This window comes from Podarcis tiliguerta (genome assembly GCF_965153285.1).
Source record: "Podarcis tiliguerta genome assembly, chromosome: 3".
NCBI classification, from domain to species: Eukaryota; Metazoa; Chordata; class Lepidosauria; order Squamata; family Lacertidae; genus Podarcis; species Podarcis tiliguerta.
Genome location: NC_139536.1, coordinates 35,831,500 through 35,854,311, shown reverse-complemented (window position 1 = coordinate 35,854,311; position 22,812 = coordinate 35,831,500). Strand labels below are relative to the sequence as shown.

Genomic DNA, 22,812 nt, shown 5'->3' with positions numbered 1-22,812 from the left:
TCTCTCTCTCTCTCTCATTTATTGAGTGGTGTTAATGAACATTTACTATGAGCAGATCCACTGTATTAATCATGTTAATTTCAGCAGGCCTACTGCCTTGAGTAAAACTCAGTTGAGATGTTTTCCCACTACAACTTTCTTGAATTCAATCTAGTATGTCATTTCCTTTTGCCAATGTCCATTAAGTGTGAGGAAGAAAAACTTCTTTTTTAAAAATAATAATCACTTTTTATTGAAAAAGAGTTAAAATAAATTACATTTTACAAAGTCTAATATGTACATACAGTGATTCCAGTGACACAAATCAGCAAACAAAAGTACAGACTGAAACAGGAATTGTGCCTATTCATGTGATGGAGTGAGAGATGAGATCATTAGGTCTGTGCACACTTCCAGAAGCATATGAAAATGGAGACCCTCATTTTAAAATTCAGTGCAGCATAGAAAGCATGAAAACGAAAGGCTCTAGGCAACTTTTAAAATCAGCAGGGATACATAATACTTTTTCCAGAGAAGATACTAGTACATTTTCACTTGTACCGTATCAATAAAATAAGGGGAGAATTAGATCATGCTCAGGGCAGAAAACTTTAGTTTATATGTTTTGAAACACCCATTGCCAGCAATGGAGTCAACTATGTATTCAAATTAAGAAGAACCAATAAAAATGTTGCTTAAAAGTTTCATACCACTATATTAAATTCATAACAGTTGTGTAAGCAAGTGTTTCAGAGCTTCATTTAGTGGCCCCCTTTTAAGAGAAAAGCTAGAGCGATATACCATTTACACTATCTATGGGTCAGTTTTGCAGTGGATATGCATATAAATCAAACATCAATCTGGTGGGTGGGTTGTAAAGCTTCTCCTGCATTTTTCAGAGCAAATTATCACCTAGTTGCCACCCTACTATAAGATAGTTGAATACCCAACCTCAGTCCCAGGAATGACCCCATTGTTTGGCTAATTCTGGTGGTTTTCAACAACCTTCCGTGGTCCATGGCTCCCTTGACCAACTACATTTTTTCTGTGGCACCCAGAAGTCCACACTCAGAAGTGGCACTCAGGAGTCCAGTAGTGTCACCCCTTGTGTGTAAAGCTGGCAGCCTCTCACCCTTTTTTGAACACCCTCCCTTGTGGGGTGTTCCCTCAGCTTCCTCTCTTCCCCCCTCTCCTTGGGAGTCATCCGGGCAGCTACTGCTGCCGTTCCTGGTGTATGAGCTGCCTGCCCCAAAGAGAGGTGCTTCCCAGAGGACCATTCGCTCACAGATCTTATAGCCAGAGCTGCTGCAATAAACAGCTGCGTAAGTCTTTGGGATGCAGAGGTGCGAGAGGGCATCAGAGGAAGGGAGGGAAAGAAAGAGGAACAGAGGCTAGTGTTGCCCGTGGCACCCCTGACCACCATTCAAGGCGCACAGGTTGAAAACCACTGCTATACACTGTTAAGGAAAAAGAAGGAGAGTTGGTGGGTTGTTTGGTCCAATTTATGGAACTGTATTTCCTCTCAATAACACTATGAAGCATAGCAGCTATTGCCAGCATTCTGGGTTGTTCTGAGCCCAGTGACAACAGTAGCGGTGGGGCAAAAGGTAAAGCAGCAGTACCAAGGTTTCATGATCCACAGCTTGGTAGAGATAGGTGGGAAGGAGACTCCTCCCTTTCCCTGCTGAAACACATGCATAAGATTGATGCCCTGGTGCTTTTGAAGGTTAGCAGCTATCTTTTTTAAAAAAATATTCCCTTCCATAAACACCTATAGCATGAACATAAAGTGGAGATTCCCCGCTCTCAGGCCGGAGGAGGAGAAGAAGTTTCCAAACCTAACACTTTCGCTTATTTTCACATTATGGAAATCCTTTTCAATACTTGGCTGAGAATTCAAGGTAGTCAAAGGCACTTCAAAGGGACTGAAAAGACTGAAGCTCCACTAAACATGGAAGACAGTACTTCAGACCAGCAGAGTGCTAAGGCAAACCAGTCCTCTGGTAGGTCTAAGGTGACTCCATTGTTTAATGAATGCCAGGTAAAGAAAGAAACCAACAACTAAAACGGGTAGAATCAAAGAAGAGTGAAGGGTAAATGAATAGCTTTCAGCAGCTAAAAACTATGATCCAGTAAGTTACGCATATAGCCTTTTGGGCTGGCCACTTTATGACCAAAAAACCCCCACTGCAAGGCACATGGTGGATTTGTTGAGAGGTAAGATTCTACCAGATGATCCAGCTGTTTCTCACATGTCCACTTTGATTTTAACCAGGCACTAGGCAGAACACTGAAGCATTTGTATCTATCAAATTTGTCTTCATTTAAAACAAGGATAAGGTTTCCTTGGAAGTGGGTAAAGTTCCTAAAATGCGAATATTTCCTAGGAAGGTGTTAATCACATCTAAAGAGCAGTACCTAACCTATGTTTTCATCAGGACACACAAGCTCACCTGTAGATGTACAGGTGAGCCTTAAGATGGAGACCTCAGCTTCAAGTTCCTATCATTTTGTTTCTGCCTGCCTATGCACTAAACAACACAACAGTCACACCAAGAAGACGTAATGTTTCAAGGGAATTATACGTTGTTTCTTGGCTGTTCCTACACTGATCTTGACACTAAAAGAAGTGTGCACCGTTCTGTACCTCTTTTAGTACAGAGAGAAACCTTTAAGTCATTCATTCATGGAAGACACAACAGATTGCAATGTCAACATTATGAAGTTATTTTCATAAAAATGATTTGCACTTCTGTAACAAAATTGGGACACAGTTCAGTACTTAGTGTATTAACTGCTATTAATATGAGGAACACTGTCACTGATAAAAACAGCAGGACGACATTTTTTGAGTTGTGAAACTGTTTGATGCCAAATGTTGTTTTACAGAGGTAAAAATAAGTCATGCCTGCAAAGGGTCAGTCTAACTATTAAAAAGTAGCCACAAAGCCTCTAAGAGAAACATCAGTAGCCTCTTGGCCTTATTTCAGCTATATATTACATAAGATAACACTGGCAAATCCAACTGAACAATTTCCTGTCTGGCAAAGTGTGAGAAAATAGAAGTTTTGGGTTCCTTCTTAATTTCTTTTCTCCTCTTGCAACCTTCTTTGTATATACAGTACACATTTCCAAACAGAAATGAACAGACCATCTTTTGCAGCTAATGCCTTTGAGCTGTCCTTCTGCAGACATTTTCTAAGAAAGGGAATACTACACACCTCTTCCCCACTCTTCAGAAGCCAAACAGTAGTCAAAAATAGAAGTTCGGGTATATCTAATCATTCAAGATCAGCACTGCAAAAATTCCACTTGGCCCTTCTTACCATGTCAGATTCAAAAATCCTCCCTCCAAGATTTTCACCATCCACTAATTCTTCCATTCAGATCAAAACAGGAGGAAGTACAATTAAAATCTACACTGGAGTGACTCACAACCTGATCCTCAAACATCTCTAGGACTGTGATCTAGAACACTTAGGCTAGAACACTTGCTTAGATTGTTCACCATTGTAACTCTGCTCCAAAGATTTATAATGTAATTTAAAAAGGAATACCAACCACTGAGTTAATTATTTCTCTGCCATGCAAAGCCAATTATCAGATAAAGCCCTTTGCCATGATATCAACCTTCGGCTGCTTTTATAAGTCTTCTCATACTCTCCCCAAATGCTAGGTAACCTTTTCATTTTACTTAGAAAGCAGTTGAAATACAGCAGAAATATAGGAAAAACCAACAACATTGTGTGCCCATAACAAATATGCATCTACTGTAAAGTATCAAATGGAGTGAATAAAAATGGAATGTTTTAGAATCAGAGAGACAATTAATATAACAAAGCAGCTCTTCGGCTGTTCAGACAAACATCAAGGTATTCAGGCTGTGTTTTGCATTTTTTATATATCTAAAAACCAGTCATTCAAAAGGGCAGTGTCACCAAACTTCACTTAGGAGACACGAGCACATGAAATTCAAGTATTTTCTGTAGACTATGGACAATGGAAGGGCACTTCTGATGCAAAACTGTTTGCCACTGTGCTTTTCTTCATTTTAAATCTGTCATCTGCAATCTCCTCGCACCAATCTGTTACTAAATTTTAAATATTAGTCATATGTACTTTTCATTATAACCAGGTTTAACTGCAGATAGTTTCTTGTACAATAGAAGATATAATGTCTCCATAAAATTGGTTCTGTGTCTCTAAGTTAGTGCTTTTGTTCATGGACCTTCAGCTCACGACTCAGCAGAACTGGCATAACTTGAACAGTTATTGTTCAAGTTCCCTAGTCAGGACTGCCAATGTATCTCAACTCTGACCTTTAGATACTCAGCCCTTCTGGTTCAAAGCATCCCTTTGAAGGAGAATGGAAAGAGAGCTTCATTGTGCGATTTTGAGCTTGCATGAAACAATCAACATTTTCCACTCTGAGCCTAGATGTGATCTGAATTCAGTTTTTCAGAAATCAAGAGTTAGTGCAGTAACCAGCCATGTCATACATACAATCAATCCAAACCAGTCTGATTTCAAAATCAGAACGTCATTCTTCATCAAATACTGAATAGGCCCAATAACTCTAGGCTTTTCATCCTAACTTCAAGCACGACCAACTCCCCAAGGGGAAAAGGAACCCTCAAGTTTTTAGAATTGTCACTTCGCAGTGAGTAATCAAACTGAGTAACAAACAACTAGAGGTAACACCTAGCTGTTGAACGCTTTCAGTATACTAATACAAGGAGGTGGTGGCAGTAGAAAATGCCAACCATGGTACACCTTCCTCTTTTTCCTCCTCATGCATGTTCATCTGTTCAAATCTGTGTTAAATGATCTTCAGGAAGCCAGTAACAAAAAAGAAAAGCTGTTGTTCACGTTGCAGCTTTTGCAGTATTCACTATGTTGTATTCATTCATTAGCTGCTCATAAGGCACAGATATCTCTAAATCATTATTGGTAAACGTAGATTCATCAGAGGATGAAAATGTCACCAGTTTTTTTGGAGACTCTGGTTCCTCTGCAAGATTGTCATCCATAGACGACTTTGAAGTTTCTTCATCATCTGAAATATCCTCTTCATCCTCATCTTCATTTACAAAAGTTATATTGGCATTTTCAAAGATCAGGGGTCGATAGTCCCTGGAGTCCCATGCTTCTCCTTCTTCCTCACTGATCCTATCCAGTTGATTTACAAACCCACTGCCCTCAATTGGGCTATCCCCAATACGCCTATCAGTTAGATGCCTCATAACGTGAAAGTTTTGGAGTCCCAGAGAAACCTCATCATAGTCAAATAACTTGCTCCTTGTGTACATCACTTTGACATCTTGGCTAGAATGTTGCAAGGCTGGCTTCACTGGCTCTCCATTTAGGATTTTGTCATTGCTTGTTTTCAGACCCTTCTTTCCAATCTGCTTGATGAGATCATTGTAAGTCTCTTGCTTCTTGGAAAGGAAGCTGAAAATGTTCACATCTTTTGGGTTAGACATCTGAAGAGCTTTTTTTGTAGGAGGGTGGGTCTCAAAGGACTCCTTCCTTTTTTTCCTTCGTTTCTTGATTGCTTTGTGGACCTCAACAAACATGCTGACCTTCCAGTTAACAAAGAGAGAAAGCCATGCTAAGCCTAGGTAGATCCACAGCTCCACAAAGTATCTGTAGAGTGAATGGTAGGTCATATTTGGATTCACACCTGAAAGGGAAAAAAACAGAAAACAAAATTATAGGACCATACATACATACATGCCTTAACATTAGATTGACATTTTCATGTTTCACAAGAAACGCAGGCAAGTTGTGCTTGCAACCCATTAAAAAGGAGATTTTAAAAAATAAAGACCTAGTACCTCTAAAAAGGTGGGGGTGTCTGCCCAATCACATTATTGTAAGATGGAGCAAGTGAACAGCAAATCTTACTAGCCATTCATGGTTTCTCCAAGGCAACATTTCATCCATTTCTACCCTTCTTTTCTTGTAGCAATGCTTGTGTTGAACAAAGATAAATTATCATGAAGACCTGCCTAAACATGTCTGCTTAAAACAAAATGTCCCTTTAGCTTTTGTTTTTTCAGGTCCTTATTTCCTGCCTTCTTTGAATCTACAACTGGAGCCTTCTTCATACAGGATCTTGTCTATCAATGAGTACCTAGGCAATCTCCTCATCATGTAACACATTGACTGCCCAGTTTCTAGCCCTAATAGGCATTAATGGTGCCTTTCTTTCAGACCTGCTGGTTGGCTATCTGGAGCAAACTGTCATTCAGAAACCTTCTTGGCAGAGTCTCTAAATTATTATTCTTAATAAAAGTATCTATAAAATGGCTTTTGGGATTTGGCATGCATTTGTGACCGTTCATTTGTACCTGCCCTTTATGTCTAAATACTTGCCCTCAAGCTACTGAGTGGGTATATTGAGAAGAAAGAGGGGATGGATGGAATTTTACACCCAGCTTGACTGAAGTGGGTCTGCTGGCTGTTTCCTTATTTTCCAAATTAAACCACTGAAGGAAATGGCGAGTCCCTGCATCTCACTAGCTTAGTTGAAGGGTTGTGGTAGCATTACCAAAGAGTTAGTGTTGTGGCTAGTGTTTTACTCTCCCCAATCAGGGTGAAATTCTTCCTCACACCAGTATTATTTATTTTATTTGTTTAGTTCACAAAGCAGGTGGTTTGCAAAATGTCAGTCAAATCCCAAAACACAACCAATAAAATGTTTACAAGAGCAATCCATTAAAGCAGGCATTACAACAGAACCAAATATGGCACCATAACCATACACAGCAGCAATGCTTCAAGTAATACTGAGCCTCACACAGTAACATAATGCCGAAGACATGGCTGAACCTATACTTCTTTACATGGGGTGGTATCCCAGTAATGTAAGAGCTGCCAGTGCCTCAAGGGGAAAAAGATCCCGCATTCAGAGTACCTTGACAAAGGCGGCCCTCAATGTGTCACCACACAATGAGATACGCTTGCTTGTGGGATAAAAAAGAAAGAAAAACTGCAACTGCTGTTCTCAGTTTAATAATTTGCCCTTCCAATGCTTACATGTGATCTGATTGTTTATGTCAGTTGTGCATGCAGCAACAACCACCCACATGACAGCCCGCGTGATTTTTCTTCTTTGCAGAACTGACAATTCCAATGCCAATAAAAAGTGGAGATGAGTCACTTATATAGGAAATCACTCTTGTAAATCACCATTGACTTTGCGGTTGGCGGTTGTGTTAAGATGTGCTGCAAACTTGCAAAGTATTAATGTTAATTAGCTGCCAGGGTGTCATAAATTGTTACTGACCAGCAACGTAGTCTCCAAATCCTATGGTGGTAATAGTGATGAATGAGAAGTAGAGTCCTTCAATATAATCCCAGCCTTCAGTCACCATAAAGACAAAGGGAGGAAGAACCAGGTGGATCAGGACTCCCCAAAGGATGAAAATAGCAGTGCATGTAATTTGTGCTTTTCTCTGCAATAAATAAAAAAAAGGGGGGGGGAGAGATAAAGATCAATCATTTTGTTCTCTTCTTGTGCATTTTGCATTAATGAAACAAAACCACAACAACCGTCTATCCTGTGCCAAGAATGTAGCAACTGCAGCCAAACTGAAGGAAGTAAATATAGGAAGTAAATGAGTTAAATGCAGGTTCATTTGAATTTTTTGTTATTTCCGGACATATTTTCTTCTTCTTCTTTTTCTTGCTGGTAAAACAAGAAGCATCTTGGCATAAAACCATCACACCATGGATTTTCCCATAGCATTTTCGCTTTGTGAAGCATTTATGTGGAACCTGCCCCACAGCTTAACAGTTAAATCAGAGAAACCTCTTAGTAACTACCATTCTCTCTCAAGTTTCTAACTTGTGGATTTTTTGAGATGGAGGTTCTTTTACATAAATACCTCAGCAGAGCAAAAAAAAGACATGGCAAATACACGGTGCAAAACCTGTGTTGTAATAAAACTATATGACACAATGTGATGAAGTTTAAACCATTAGCAAGTTCTTTCTAGCCAATGAAGAGTCACCCAGCACCCACGAAAGAGGGAAACGAACAAACCAAAAGAAACCCCATCTAGCAGAAATTGCTCAATCCTACAAGAACATAATGTATTTCTTCAACCAAGATAAGCCTGAGCCCCTCAAAACAGGGAATTTAGAGGGAAACAGAAGAGTACAGAAATATTGTGAGACATGATGATGGTACAAAGGGCAAGGAAATATTATTTTAACAGATCTGGACAGGGTTCCAACCTTATACATTCTGAAGCATATGCCACCCCTTTGGATTCTTTGCTAAGCAACAGCAGGAAGCCAGTGACAGTTCTGGTTCTGCACTCTTTCTTATTGGTCCTTATTTAGAATTTACGTGAAAAATCTGGGCAATGCATTCTAGCTGCATATCTGAGCAATGTATTCTAGCTGTAATGTATGGACGGTCTTAAGACTATAGAAAGTAGGGAACAGAGGAAAGAGGGGAAGTTGGGGCAGAATGGAAGGCGGGGAATAGCTACCAAGGGGGGAAATTCACATTCCCAATCATCTAAAAAAATTTCTGATATGCTGATATGTGAATTATGGGTAATTTCCCTATACATAGCCTTTTTATTTTTTGTGTAGTTCATGCATAGGAATTTGTACTAAAATTTCAAGCTCCTTAGCTGTCTTGGTTTTAATTCTGTCCAGTACTAATTTATACTGCAAGCAGTTCAGGCGTGCATCAATATTGTTATCAGTAAAGAAAGGTGATCAGTTGCATCTGAGTTACTTCCAAATAAAGGAAATGTTTTCTGCATCATCTGTCTCATAGATTGATTTTAAAGGTCTTCAGAGTTCCATGCATCCTGTGCCAGCAGTAAGATAATCAGAAATTCATTTCGTACCAGGCTTACTCCTCTCTTTGTCAGGAACTGGCCCAGCCTCTTGGCACGTCCTCCAAAAAACTTCCCCAAAGCACTGATCCATGTTAAGCAGAGAGGAACACCAAAGAGTCCATAAAATATACAGAAAAGTCGTCCAGCTGCAGTCTTCGGAGCAACATTTCCATATCCTGAAAAAGAACATTGTATTAAAAGTTACCTATGCCATTTTCAAGCACCAAAAAATAATAATTTATTCTCTGTGAAAGTTTTTGAGCTTGCTCACACATGACAGTTTTGGGTCTGATGTGCTGCAAGATTTTTACTTGCCTCTACTGAGTGACATATGATCATTTAGTAAGCCACGAGTCAGTATTATCATAGCCTGCATATACATATCAGACACACATGGGCACTCACTGCAAACAGTAATAGGATATGAACTGGGCTAAAGATTCTGCGATTACACATTGCATTCGCAGAAGCTGGCCTCAGAATTCTGAGTCCTAAGATTCTTTGCTTTCCGGTTTAAAACAAGTAAAGTTTTCGGCCCTTAATAAAGGCGTTTGAAAATGAGTGGATAGACGGTGAAATTTCAGAAGCCAGTCAGTAACCATGCAGCTGAATACTGAACAAGACATTGTATTTGCCAGGCTGTCATCTCATGATTGATCTGCAATGCTGGTGGAGGAACCACCTCACTTAGCTGTTGCTCTGTGCAAACACCTCTGTTCTGTGCTATTCTACATGGTTATGAAGATGGGATCAGAAGATATTTTATTTAAGGATTCAGACAGGTTACATATGCCATGAAAACTGCCACAAAAACTGGCACCCAAGCTATATGGCATATACCAAATTGCTCAGCCACCTGCCACTGAAAGAGAGAAAGACAAAAACAACTCTCTTATGCTTTCAGTCCTCGTGGCTGAAAATACACTAAACAAGGACCTAGGGAGAGCAGAGCCCATAAGAATATTCAAGTTTAAACCAGTTTCTGCTTTCTTGAACTGTTTATACAAAGTTTTTCTGGGCAGGGGGAGGAGGAAAGAATGTCAAGTTTCCTTCAAATTATTTTAAATAATGGTAACAAGTAGAACATAGTGCTTTATTTGGTTATGCAGTAAGGTTTCTACCTCCCCTTGCCCACCTACTCTGGTCAGTATGTTTTCTAACACTAAGCATGTTCTTTCTCAAGACAAACAAACAGACTGTGGCTCTGATGTTTTCCTACATCTTACAAGATTTTTTTTAACAACATGAAAAATTTTGCAAAACAAAAAGCAGCGTAAATAAACCCTTTAACACTGTTTTCTTTCATACTCTCTCTAGCTTGGGAATGAGGCACAAATAATACATAAAGCTTTTATTGGTTTGATTGTGGCAACTCATTTTAGTCGCTTTGAATCACTTTTGTGACTCAAAATTGTGGTACCCAGAACTCGACACAATACTCTAGGTGTTATCTAACCATGGCAGAATAGAGCAGGACTATGACTGTGATTGTGGCTTCCACTGATGCAGCCTAGAATAGCAATAGCTTCTTCTTTTTGCTGCTGCATCACACTGTTGACTCATGTTAAGCTTGTGGTCTACTAAGACCCCTTGTTCCTTTTCACATGTACTGCTGGCAGTCCACGTGTTCCCCATCTTATATTTGTGCAGCTGGTTATCCCTGCCTAAGGGAAGAACCTGACATTTGTCCCTACTGAAATTCATTTTGTTAGTTCAGGTCCAGTTCTCCAATTGGTTAAGGTCCTCTTGAATGCCTATTCTGTCTTCTGCATCATTGGTTACCCCTCCCAGTTTGCTGTCATCTGCAAATATGATGAGCAACCCTTCAATTCCTTCATCCAAGTCATTTATAAAGATATTGAACACCAATGGGATCAGAACAGAACCTTCAGTCACCCAAATTGTCTATTTTTTCCAGGATGATGTGGAACCATTAGTGAGAACTCTTTGGGTTTGGTCAGTCAACCAGCTACAAATCCACCTAACAGTTACCTCACTCAACCCACATTTTACCATCTTCTTCGCAACAATGTCATGGGGGACTTATGCATTCTTTGCTCACCAGAGGTTTAAGAAGGAGAATATTCAGAAAGCAAGAGCAAGCCAAATACTCACCAATGGTTGTAATCACAGTAGCAGCAAAGATGACAGCATTAGGCCAGTTCCAGTAGTTGAAGGTGTCATTGGCATCAATAGAAACCCCTTGTCCAGCAGCTTCTGATACCACCTATAGAAAAAATGGCAGCGGTCACTCAAAATGCACCCAGAGAGTTAAACAAGACAAGTCATTCTTCCATTACGAAAATATTTTTTCCATTACGAAAATAAAATGCAGTCTTTGAAAAATATTTTACCCCATTCACACATGTTCAATTTTATCAATTTATCAATGATAATTTTAAGATTGGCAAGAAAATCTAGTACCTCCCAGCTTATAATATTTTTCAAAACCCTATAGTATTTAATAGCTGTAGATTTTGGAAGTAATTGGAATTAAAAGAGTAACTATTCAAAGCTGTAGCGCTATCTTTTGTATTAGATTCTGCAGTCACTTGGGATAGTCTATAGTCCAGTTTTCAAATGCAGTAAGCGATAAACTGAATTTGAGAACGATTTCTTGGTGCTGCTTTAAAGAACACGCAATGTTGTTTTGGGTCTTATCAAGGCCAGAGCGTAAGCATGGTGAATGGAGTCTTTTGGCAAAGCTGTTCAAATGAAAACAGTACAAGCACAGTGGAGGGCTTGTACACTTGCTGTGCTCAGGCAAGCCTCCATGAAACCAGGCTTTTCAGTTTATTTTTCTTTGCCTCATTTCCTAAATGAATTTCATGCTATCAGGGCTAACTGAGAAAGGGAACTGAGTGCAAAGAAACTTTCAGACTTGCTGTCCCAATTTGAACACTAAATATTTATTTTGGGCATTTTGTGGCAAGCGAGCCCATTCCTGCGACTTAAGCATTTCAGTGTTTTAAACATTTCTCCAAGTACAGCAGTTTTTAACAAGGGTGACCTCGACTTTCTGTAGGCATTACTTTGGGACACACTGCACTTCCAACCTTTTTTATTGGTCCATTGTAGATTGCATATATGGATCCCAGCAAGAGATATGCATTGATTGGAGCCAATGAACCAATAATTTTGTTTTTCTTAAAACAAACCTTTAAAACCAAAACTACTTAAGGGAATTGAAGAGGAATTTTGCAATCCCTTCAGATTTTCCTTTCAGGGATGAGGGAGAAAGATGTCAGGAGCCTGGGGCTTTAAAGGGATGATTTACGGTAATATTAAGGTGGGGGTTGTATGGCCAACCTCAGCATCTGCATATTCACATAGCACCTAGTGTCTCACAGTACAAACTGTCTCTGACATCACTAGGACTCTCACACTTCCCCATAAGTGAAGAAACACCCTTGCTTTTGCTGAATTCCAGAGAAATCACTGTCAACCTACTGATAAAAAGAGCAAAACTGAGTGCCTGTATTTAGTGTATACCTCAGAAACAACTGTAGCCTTCAGAAATGGAGAATATACTGAACTTCACATACATGAAATTATGTCAAAACCTGCCCCATGTCATGCATATACCTGACAACTGTAAGTAGCCTTTTGCCCAGCAGGTAAGGACCCAATAGCAAAACGAGCACATACATTGTATTTATAACACAAGATGACGAAGAAAGAGAAGATATAAACAAAGTTAAGATCAGGACGAAACTGCTGACCCAGCTAAGAGGCTATTTCCACAATCAGTTAAGGCCGCACTCAGAAAATGGAATGCAACCACAGGGAGCATGGTCTAATGAGGCAAGCCATTTGTGCCATGACTTTGGCGATTTTCACTATGTGGTCTCATAAATGGCAGAACAAAATTGGTTTGCATGGGTATGATTTAAGTTATCAGAAAAACATGCAGCACTGCTGCACAGCATGGGCTCCACACAACTGAGTGGACTGATTGAACTGCCCAGAGCCCTTTTAGGAAGAGGTGTAGCAATTCCATATCTCTCCCCGTCACTCCTCTTTTAAGGCCAAGTGATATTTCATGACCTCAGACTCCCACAGTAAAATCAAAGAATCTGAATGCCACTGTGCCTTATGCTGGTTGGGCCATCCTGGATGTCACGATAAACCATGATTTATTGTTACATAATAAACCGTGGTCTCATCCACTACTCCTCTCCTCTGACAGGGTTGCAAAGGGGAGATCGGAAGCTTTCACTTCCATTTTTTGATTGACCTCAGTTTAGTGAACACCCAAACCCTAAATTGTGGCTAACCTTAAGTATGGTTCGTTTAAAAAATACAAGGCAGCTTCTTAACCATGGCTTAAATTTGGCTTGTTGCACAGAAAACCAGAGTTAAGATTAAGCATGGTTTGTTGGGCTGGTCAAAACAAGCAGCTGTGCTTAATAATCATAATAAAAAACAGAAGTGAAATATTCATATGACTGTGCCAGAGGGAGAGAGGGGAGGGGACAAGCATAAGGGTCAATGTGGCTCAATTCTGTCATGAAAAACAATGGTTTATGACAATGTCTGAAACAGCTCAATATGCTAAATCTTATGCAGATAACTTCATTAACCACAATCTCTGTTCAATTATGTATTTCAATCTATACCCTTGTCTGCAATTCAAAGAGTCAGTGAAGCAACACATGCATAATAGTTTCTTCTTCCTCTCACATACAGATGACTACACTGGGAAGTTTCAATCTTACAACAGGCCACCCGAAACTACTGGGCTCACAGAATTTTGGATATCTTGCTGTTAAACTGAGGCACCTCCTCCTCCCCTGAAAATTAATTAGATTTATGGCAGCATTAACAGGTGATGGTTAATACAACTTCTTTCAAATTGGCTTTCTCCCATTCCTCATATATGAAATAGCAGACACAATCTTCAAGTGCTTGTGTTTCAGGGTAAAGAGGCGGGAGGCATAAATCAGCAGATGGAGAGGAAGAGCATATCAATGCAGTTCATATCCTGAGAAGCTACAGGGCCAACTCGTCTCATTGCTGTGTCAACATTTCACAAGTTCGCGCTCACAGCTGTTCTTCTGCCAAAGCTGCACCTCCCTCTTGTCCCCATTGGCATGCTTTTACCTAGGATGAGCTATGGCCTTGCTTGACACAGCTTTCATTCTTTTCCTCATGTCTTTTGGCTATGATAAATCTCAACATGGAACTGAAGCAATATGGAGTTCATTTCAAAATACACAATCAAGCCATAAAAATTCAGGACACTTCTGAAGTGGCATGACACAGAGCAGGCATTGTCCTGTTTGTTTGTCTTTTAGAGAGCGCTTAGTTATTATCAGGGTATCTAGAGTTTTATCCTAAAGGCATTAAATTTTTATTTAAAAATGGAAACTTGCAAGTCTTGTTTCTGTTAAGGTCATGTGGTTTTGGTTTTTTTTGCATACATTGCATACATGCATGTGTGTAGGATTGTTCCTAAATAATTGGAAACCTGCTTTTATTTATAATTTCTTCCGATTCTCTTCAGCATAATTCAGTACATGGGCCTTATTTTGTGCCAACTCCTATTGTTTTTGCAGTGGTGGTTGCCATTCATTGATCTCAAGAGTGTGCCTCCAGGGAAGAAGACAAACCACTGTGTTAGCAGCACTGACATGAACTCCCCGAGAGCAATAGGTTTGGTATCAGCTTGGCTGCAGGAGTTGCTGGAATGAGGTGGACGAGGTGCCATCCAACGGTCTTAGGGACTCCATTCTGGATTGGTGTAGGCTTCTTAGCATTTTCTTCTCCCAAAGATATCTCTCAAGGCAACAGAGGTTTAGGATCAGAGTTTTCCTTCTCATAGATGATGAGCCCCATCTGCTCCAGCCTTTAAGTAATTAGGTACTAGACTAGAGGAACATGAAGCAAAACTGCTATGCTTGCCAGCATATAGCTAGAAGCCATACACACAACTCACGTTTAAAGGCACATGGTAACCTACCCACAAAGCTTAGTCACATGGCTCCTGCAATTCGAGTTCCTCAAACTTTAAAATTGTTGATATCCACCCTAAGCCTTTAAGGAAACAGGGGTTAAGTTTTAAACAAATAAATTATAGTTCTAAGAGCATAGAACCAACAGGAATCTCTTCCAAAATTACAATCTCACCTCAGCTATGTTAATTGTTGCTTACCTTGCCTTAGGATACATGTACAACCTTGAAGCAGACACAACTGAGATTAAAAATAAAAAAATCACGAGGCCGGAAAGAAGTGAATATTGTTGCATGGTATAAAAAGAAAGTAATAACTCTGAGCTGAAGACATTCCACAACACACTGAAGTAAATAATATTTGGGTCATTCAAACAATCTAACTAGTAAGCGTCGTGTTTCAGATTTTCTTAAATTTGGCTGTGAAAGGTTGCTTTAAAAGTTTCAGAATAAAGAGCCTAAAGGGCAGAGCTGAAAGCAGAGCTGAAGCACCAACATGTGCATAATAGAAGCACTGCCCAGTTTTTCAGCTGCTCCTGAGGCTTCAAAGAGATGCTTCCAGATTCCTCAGGTTCTCTTCTATCATAAAGCCTAGAAGCACGCCTGAAAAATTTCAACACTGCGAAGGAATCACCTGATTCCCTGACAAAATGGCAGCTCTAAAGCCTTATAAAACAGCTTGGTGTTTTTTTACAACTGCACAATATTATCGGAAGGTATGCTAGCGCAGTCACAATTCTTATCTGTTCAGATAAAGCAGAAGATTATGGTCATATAAAAACTTGTTTTGCTGCAATAGGTTTCATCAGATGATGCTTATTCTTATACACCTTGGCACAAGGCTGTTTACAAGTCAACACAAGCAGGAATAGCAACACAGGCAGTGACAAAATTAAGCTCTAGTAAAGAGCTAGACTGAACACTTTGCAATATAAAGGCTATACAGTTTTCAGATAGGGATGTGTTGAAATGTTAGCCTAGAAATATTTTCAGGGCAAATGAGCCTTTGAGGGGTTCAAAATATTGCCCCAAACCTGCTTATTTTTATGGGTGGAGGTTCGCAGCTATTTTTTCTCCTGGACTGCAAATAATTCAGTACCATTTCTCTGCTCTGATATCCACTTTAGTGGTCCTAGCCAATTAGGGACCAGACAGTCAGTATGATGATGCCAAAAGTAGCTGAGTTAGAGAAATGGCAATGATTTCTGGTCCTGTGGTCAATGCTAACTAACCAGGAACACACTGCCTCTCTAGTGCCGCAAAAGGTTTGTTCTGCAGTTGCAAGAAATCTATCCTTTAATATGGAAGCACCCAACACTTGGAATTCCCTGCCCATTCATATTAGGCAGGAACTTTTACTGCATTTTTTGGCATCTGCTACAAATAATATTGTTTCAGCAAGCCTATCCAGGAATGCAATTTTTGCATGTGATTTCAGTAAGTATAGTTGTTGATAAAAAAGAAAATAACACCAGTAATTTTTAGTAAAATGTCACTTGTTTTTAATGTTTGCTTTTTTATATGTATCTTTTTATATATCATTATCCATGTTGTATGTATTTGTCCTATGTGACCCTATTGTACTATTATTTTCCTTATTTGATGAAACACTCAAATTTTAGAAACGAGAATATGCATTTAATGCCTGCTTCCAAGCCCCTTATGTAATTTCTTTCAAGATAGTGGAATGTCTGTGGATCTGTTATCTAATCACAGGAACACACAAAATACCAACGATTTAGCCAATCACAACAAAACAGCCCAGGAGCATGGGGTTTGAATTTATAATCGGATGAAACTTCATATCACTGTTCCTCTTTCAGCAGTTTTTTATTTTAACAGAAGCCAGCAGCAACAGAGCAAAATAGTAGGAGACAATAAGCCCTCCAGCCGCTCTCCCTGCAGTCCTGCCTTTGATTTCATCACTAGCCCTTTGGAGAGAAGGATGACAGATCAAGGCAACAAACAAGAAAGGGGACCCAGAGGTTGGATAAAACATAATCACATGGGTCTACATAAAAACAGCAACACAAACCAGCAGTCTGGAGACAGAAACTTATTCACACACAAGAAAGGGGATTTTCCTCTTCTTTCTGTTTTCCCCCAGATATGTTTATAACCAGAAATTTTATAAACACAGCATTTTGATGCTAGAGAAAGGGTGGAAAGAGGCTGAAGCAAAGAACTTTGGTGCGGAGCAAAAAGAAGCTGCAAAAAAGGGGCAAATGACCAGATCACATGCAACTTCGGAGATAAGCTTCACCACTTTTCTTAACCGTCACTTAAGGTGTCAACTCCTTTCCAAGCACTGAATAGGAGACCAGATGCGTATGTGCAAATGTGTGCGTAACAAATACATTCCTAGGAATTAGGACTTCTTCAGAGTGTATCCAAATCATGAGCACTCAGGCCTTTGGTTACTGCCCATCCCAATTTCCCATCTCAGACATAAATGGTAATGTTATGAATGTTCACTTGGCCTCTGCCTCCCCAGCTGCTTGAAACCTACTGGCACATGACCAGGGTCAGGAGCAAACAGCCAAACAAGCAACTCTTATAAGCAGCCTCAGGCACTTGACACAGCAGTCTCTCAGGGACTCTAGGAAATTGACTTAGGATGGCTGTTAAATCACTCACTGCTTCCCTCTTACTAGTAACATTATTTGAGATTCTGTTTGATACTTGACTTTTCTGGGAATGCTCAGTGACCTTCGGGGGTGAGAGAAAAACAAACAGGTGAATTGCATTGTCTCAAGCTGGCAGGCAACACCCTAGAGGTTTGCAACCTGTGGGGAATTTTACACTTTCATTTAACTGACCTTAATAGAAAAGCAAAATTCGAAGGGCTTAGGGGTGAAAGAGTCCAGGATATGAGTCAGCATCAACGTTCATGTGCACTTGCACTGAAGGAAGAGTGGGTCATTAATCATATATATATGCAAAAGCCAGAGATACTCTGAGATGATAAGTAGCTGCATATACCAATTCCCATATCAGCAGGGATTACTTTAACAGGCTCATTAGTAGGGGTGGGGAACTTGTGGCCCACCCAGATGAAGCTGGGCTACAGATCCCAGGGCTGGCCCACCCATGAGGTGGACTGAGGCAGCTGGCTTAGGAGGCAGAATCCAAGGGGCGTCACTGCTGGAGAAGTGAGGAGAAGTGGCTTCTGGCGAGAACCTGTGAGGGTTTTCAAGAAATCTCAAGAGATCTTGCTAGAACCCACCACCATGTGATCCCCGGTAAGTTAGGCTACAGCTACTTTCCCATTTTGCCTCAGGCGGCAAAGATGCAATGTTTTGAGAAGCATTTCCTGTCTATCTGCTTCAGCCACAAGTGGCTGTTTGCTAAACTCAATTTCCCCCAAATCTTGATGATCTCATGGTCCCCTGCAAAGTTTGTAACATCTTCTTGGCAGAGAAACATATGCATTAGGTGTGGAAGTCTACTTCACATTTACTAAACTGAACCCCTCACACCCTATAAATCAGTCATCTGGCATCATCTCTTGAAATGAGAACAATGGGAAGTCTTATATGGTATGAAGACTAGTTACTTTGTTTGGAGATCTAACTGCATCACCAACTTATAACTCTGTCAACATCCAATCTTATCACCCATCTCCTTGCAAAGTGTTATCATACACTTTACTTGTAATGTTGCCAAAATGACAGGGACATAAACATCTGAATACGTGGGTCTCCTTACTCATGAGAAACATATAAGGAGCAAAATGTTATTTCTAATTTAATCATTGCCCCAGCCTAGCTGATATATTAGGAAGATAGTGTATAACTTACTTCCTTTCAGAAGATTCATAGCAAGATCATGAGACTCTTGAGATTAGAACCCCACACCCTCTTCTGCTTCATTGGCAGAGCGATGCAGTATAAAATTAATTGAGCATAAATTTAGCTATCTGAAGACAATTTAAAAGAGCTTTGGCTTATTTCTTATAGGGAAACTTTACTGTGAATTAGCCCAAAGGCATAATGGGAGCCAGGTAAATAAAGCAGGAAACTGGGGAAAGTTCACATAATGTCCTGGCAGATCATATCTATATTCATAAAATGCTGACTTCCAAACAGTAGTTACGTACAGCATGACCCTTAGAAATGGAGGATACAAACGTAATGTAAGAAGGGCCCTGTTGGATCAGGTCAAAGGCTCATCTAGTCCCCCATTCTGTTCTCACAGTGACCAACCAGATGCCTATGCAAGCAGGACCCTCCCCAGCTGTGACTTGGTCATCGTGGCTAGCAGCCACTGATGGACAGTCAAATTTCACTTGGAAAACACTATGTATTCCTTACACTGTGTGTGGCCCTCTCTTAGCACCTAGGTATTCATTGCAAACACTGAAAAATAGCTGTGAAAATTGTTCACCTCCCTTCAGAGGAGTGGATTCAGATTTTACTGCTGCAAGTGGCACCACTCCCCGACATCTAGTTTCTGAAATGCATGAAAAAACAGGGCCATCACATGAAGTGGACCTGCATTAGGAGGTGCATGTTGACTCCCACCCTATACACTATTGCAGTTTCTGGAAGACTAAGCTATCTATGAGATATATAAGAATTGCTGCCAGTTTTGCTGCTCCACCCAAGCAAGAGAGAAGCAAGGGGGGAGAAAAGCGGGGAGTGTTCAAAGTACAGACGTTAATACTATTTGCACTCTTTGATAGCTGTTTAAATTTGCTAAGGCCTTATTCAGGTTTTCATCTGTTATTGCCTATTGTGAAGAACTGATTGTTGCTAGCAGATACCGTTTAATCATTTCAGCAGTTGTTTTGACTTGCAGTTATCTTTCAAAGGAATGGAATCAAAGTTCAAAGTGCTGTTGCAATTTCTCCACTGAAACGTGAACTTTTCTCAGCTGTGCAGGTGCAGCTGGAGAACTTTATGCACTGCATAAAGTGGATTACCTGGTGAGTCAGGCTATAATCAAATTAAAATTTTGGCTATGCTCCCCCTCTTATCAGCTGGCCTATGTGCTGCACAGGTTTTTTAAAGAACCAAAGTGAGTAACACCACTGCAGAGAAAAGTGAAGTTAAAACATCCAACACAAAATTTAAGGTTGCAATCCTAACGATGCTTATTTGCGAACACATTTGGTTGGAATCTGTAGGACCTACGTTGGAATAAATATAGCTAGATTTGGGCTACCTGTTAAACCTATCAACTGATTAATGAGCAAGTGGATAATAAAATCTGCATCTCAGCAACACAAATATATGTAACAACTCCTGCTGGATCAGAGTGTATGTAGTCCAACATCCTTGATTCAACTTTGGGCGGTCTGGTTCTTCTGGGAAGTCTACAGCTGGCTATGAAGCCCTCCCCTGCTGTTCCTCCCCAATAATGGCTTTTTAATGCAAAAAGCACCGAGAAACCAAATCATACTTTGAGAGAACAGCTTTGCTCTTTCAGATCCTTTTTGTAGCATTTATATAACAGTACTACTGAGTGTTCACATATTTTGGGGCTTCAAGGCACGATGTCTCATTTATTGCTGTCCGTCTGTTATTTACTGTGCCAGCAGCCTAGACTTGCATCTGAACAAACCTCTGTTTCTTACCTAACAAAGCGCCCAGAGCTTGTGGCAAAGTCTGAAATCTAAAGCATGCAAGTAAATGCTGCCGGGTTTCTTGTTTATTTCTTATGTAACAGAACTACACACACTGGGCATAGTTTTACTTCTGATTGCTGCAGGAGAGGGAGGGAGGAGATGTCGTCCAAGATTTTGTTATTTTATTATCTACCAGCTGATTTGCCAGAGATTTAGGAATACTCCATTTTTAAAAAAGGAAATGGGAGAGGGAGGGGAATCATGCTTCATAGTAGCTATACTCTGCTTCATCACCAGCCTTTGTGATTATATCTGTCTATCTATATCTCTATATCTATACAGTGGTACCTTGGGTTACATATGCTTCAGGTTACATACACTTCAGGTTACAGACTCCTCTAACCCGGAAATAGTACCTCGGGTTAAGAACTTTGCTTCAGGATGAGAACAGAAATTGTGCTCCGGCGGCGTGGCAGCAGCAGGAGGCCCAATTAGCTAAAGTGGTGCTTCAAGTTAAGAACAGTTTCAGGTTAAGAATGGATCTCCGGAATGAATTAAGTTCTTAACCCGAGGTACCACTGTATGTCCTAACAACAGCTCTGTTACAAGCACTATTTATTAATCAAAGGGTGAGCAACAACTTCAGTGCAATAAAAATAAAAAAATGTAAAAACCAAAACATATGTATCATCTCCCACCACTACCTCAGTGAGGCTCACCAGAAGCCCACAAAACCAGAGCAGTTTCCATTGCACTGAATGCTGGAATCACTCAGGCTCCAGGGAAAGGAATAAAGCATGACCTGAGATACGAGGCATAACTAAACTAAAATGAACAAGGCAAATGTTTCTGTTCCACTTGGAATGGTTTTATGTGTTTTAGAATTGTAATTGTTTCTATTATTGTATACCATGGTGAAGGAGTGGGTAAAAAATCTAATAAACAAACTAACTAACAAACAAACAAACCAGGTTTTAGAATATGCATGTAAAGTGAAGATGGTAACAATTAAGCTTAAAGGATACCTGGATCTTAAAGGATCTGCAGCAATTGGTTTTCCTTTGAACAAGTCTGAACTTTGCACTGTTAAGCTGGGGGCAGGATCAGAGCAATTAATGTTGGCACTCAACATAAATAGCTGTTTAAAACAAGCTAAAACCACGCTCCTTCAGTGCCAATGTTACAGGCAGTTTTAGAAGCAAAGGATATCTTTACATACATTTACTATTAAATACTTCTTTTTGATTCCTCGTTGGGGCATTATACAGTTCCCTAATCTGTTTCTTCATAGGTTACTGATAAAATGCTACCAGAAAACATAAAAAAGATTGCATTGTGGTGGCAAGCCAGCAGTATCTGACAACATGTTGTTGCACACCATTCCAGTCTCTGAGTGGTGTGAGATTCCAGGGGTCCAGTTGCTTACCCAGGGTTCTTGTTTCCTTTGGAATTGAGGCACAGCAGAGACTGTGGTGTCTTTATGATAATTACACACATATACAACCTGAGCCTATGATGATGGAAGGGTGTAAAGCATTACACTCCAAGAGGGTCCTGTTTCTCTCATTGCTGCAGCCTTGGATCCAGAAAGAAATGATGTCTCTCTGACCCTCTGCTCAGCTTGCTGCATTTAACAGCCTGACACTTCTCTCTCTCTAGCCCATATCCCAACCACCTGCAATCCAAATACAACTCTGCTTTTTTCCTGCTAACTATCTCTCAGTGGAAGTGGGGGCTCACACCCATCTGCTGTCCAGCATAGCGTATCTGCTTTGTTTGGTTGCCCATTACCTTTCTTTTGTTCTCCATTATGGCTCTTCTCCCAGGTGATTTCCTGAGCACTGAAAAACTGGTTTGACCTGTATTTTGACACTGCTAAATTCAACACCTGGCAATCCCATGTTAAGACTCTAAGCATTGATTAAACTCCAAGAACCACTAGACCCAGGAATTTAGGGGAGGATCTGGCATCCACAAACTCATTACTATATGAACCTATGTTCATGAAGACATTGCAATAGGGAAAGGTTACGCATGCTGTCCTCACATGCATTAACAAAAAAGATAAAAGAAAACTTAAATCATGGCATGTAAATTGGCAACTATAAATTGGGTCCTCTGTTTGTCCATTGTCCTGCAGCTTACAGTGCAAATGAACACCATACTGCCAACAAAAGGTTACCAGGCATCACAGACTGCTGGATCACACCCAGAGCAAATCACTGTCATCCTTGAACTTTTGACCTACTTGCATGATGTCAGAGCAAATAAGCAGAAGCTAGGATGAAAGCACAATTATTCCATCCTTACATGTTGGTTTAACACTGAACTTACTTTCTATTTCTTTTTCCCCAACTGCAGAAGCCATTTCTAGTTAATAAGTTACAGGCATCCTTGACCAGAAGAGCTATGACTGATTACCAGTCCTCTTAACAGATACTAATTCT

General features: G+C 40.2%; 1 protein-coding gene across 1 annotated transcript in view; it reads right to left on the bottom strand.

The window, feature by feature from the left end:
- Positions 1 to 205: 205 nt before the first annotated feature.
- Positions 206 to 22,812, bottom strand: part of KCNK5 (potassium two pore domain channel subfamily K member 5) — a 38,066-nt gene continuing 15,459 nt past the window's right edge. The window contains exons 3-6 of the mRNA XM_083434512.1: positions 10,959 to 11,070; positions 8,853 to 9,019; positions 7,271 to 7,439; positions 206 to 5,662 (exon numbers count right to left, since the gene is read on the bottom strand). Coding sequence (XP_083290638.1) covers positions 4,845 to 5,662; positions 7,271 to 7,439; positions 8,853 to 9,019; positions 10,959 to 11,070 — 1,266 coding nt within the window. The 3' untranslated portion in view covers positions 206 to 4,844. The remainder of the gene's footprint in view (positions 5,663 to 7,270; positions 7,440 to 8,852; positions 9,020 to 10,958; positions 11,071 to 22,812) is intronic.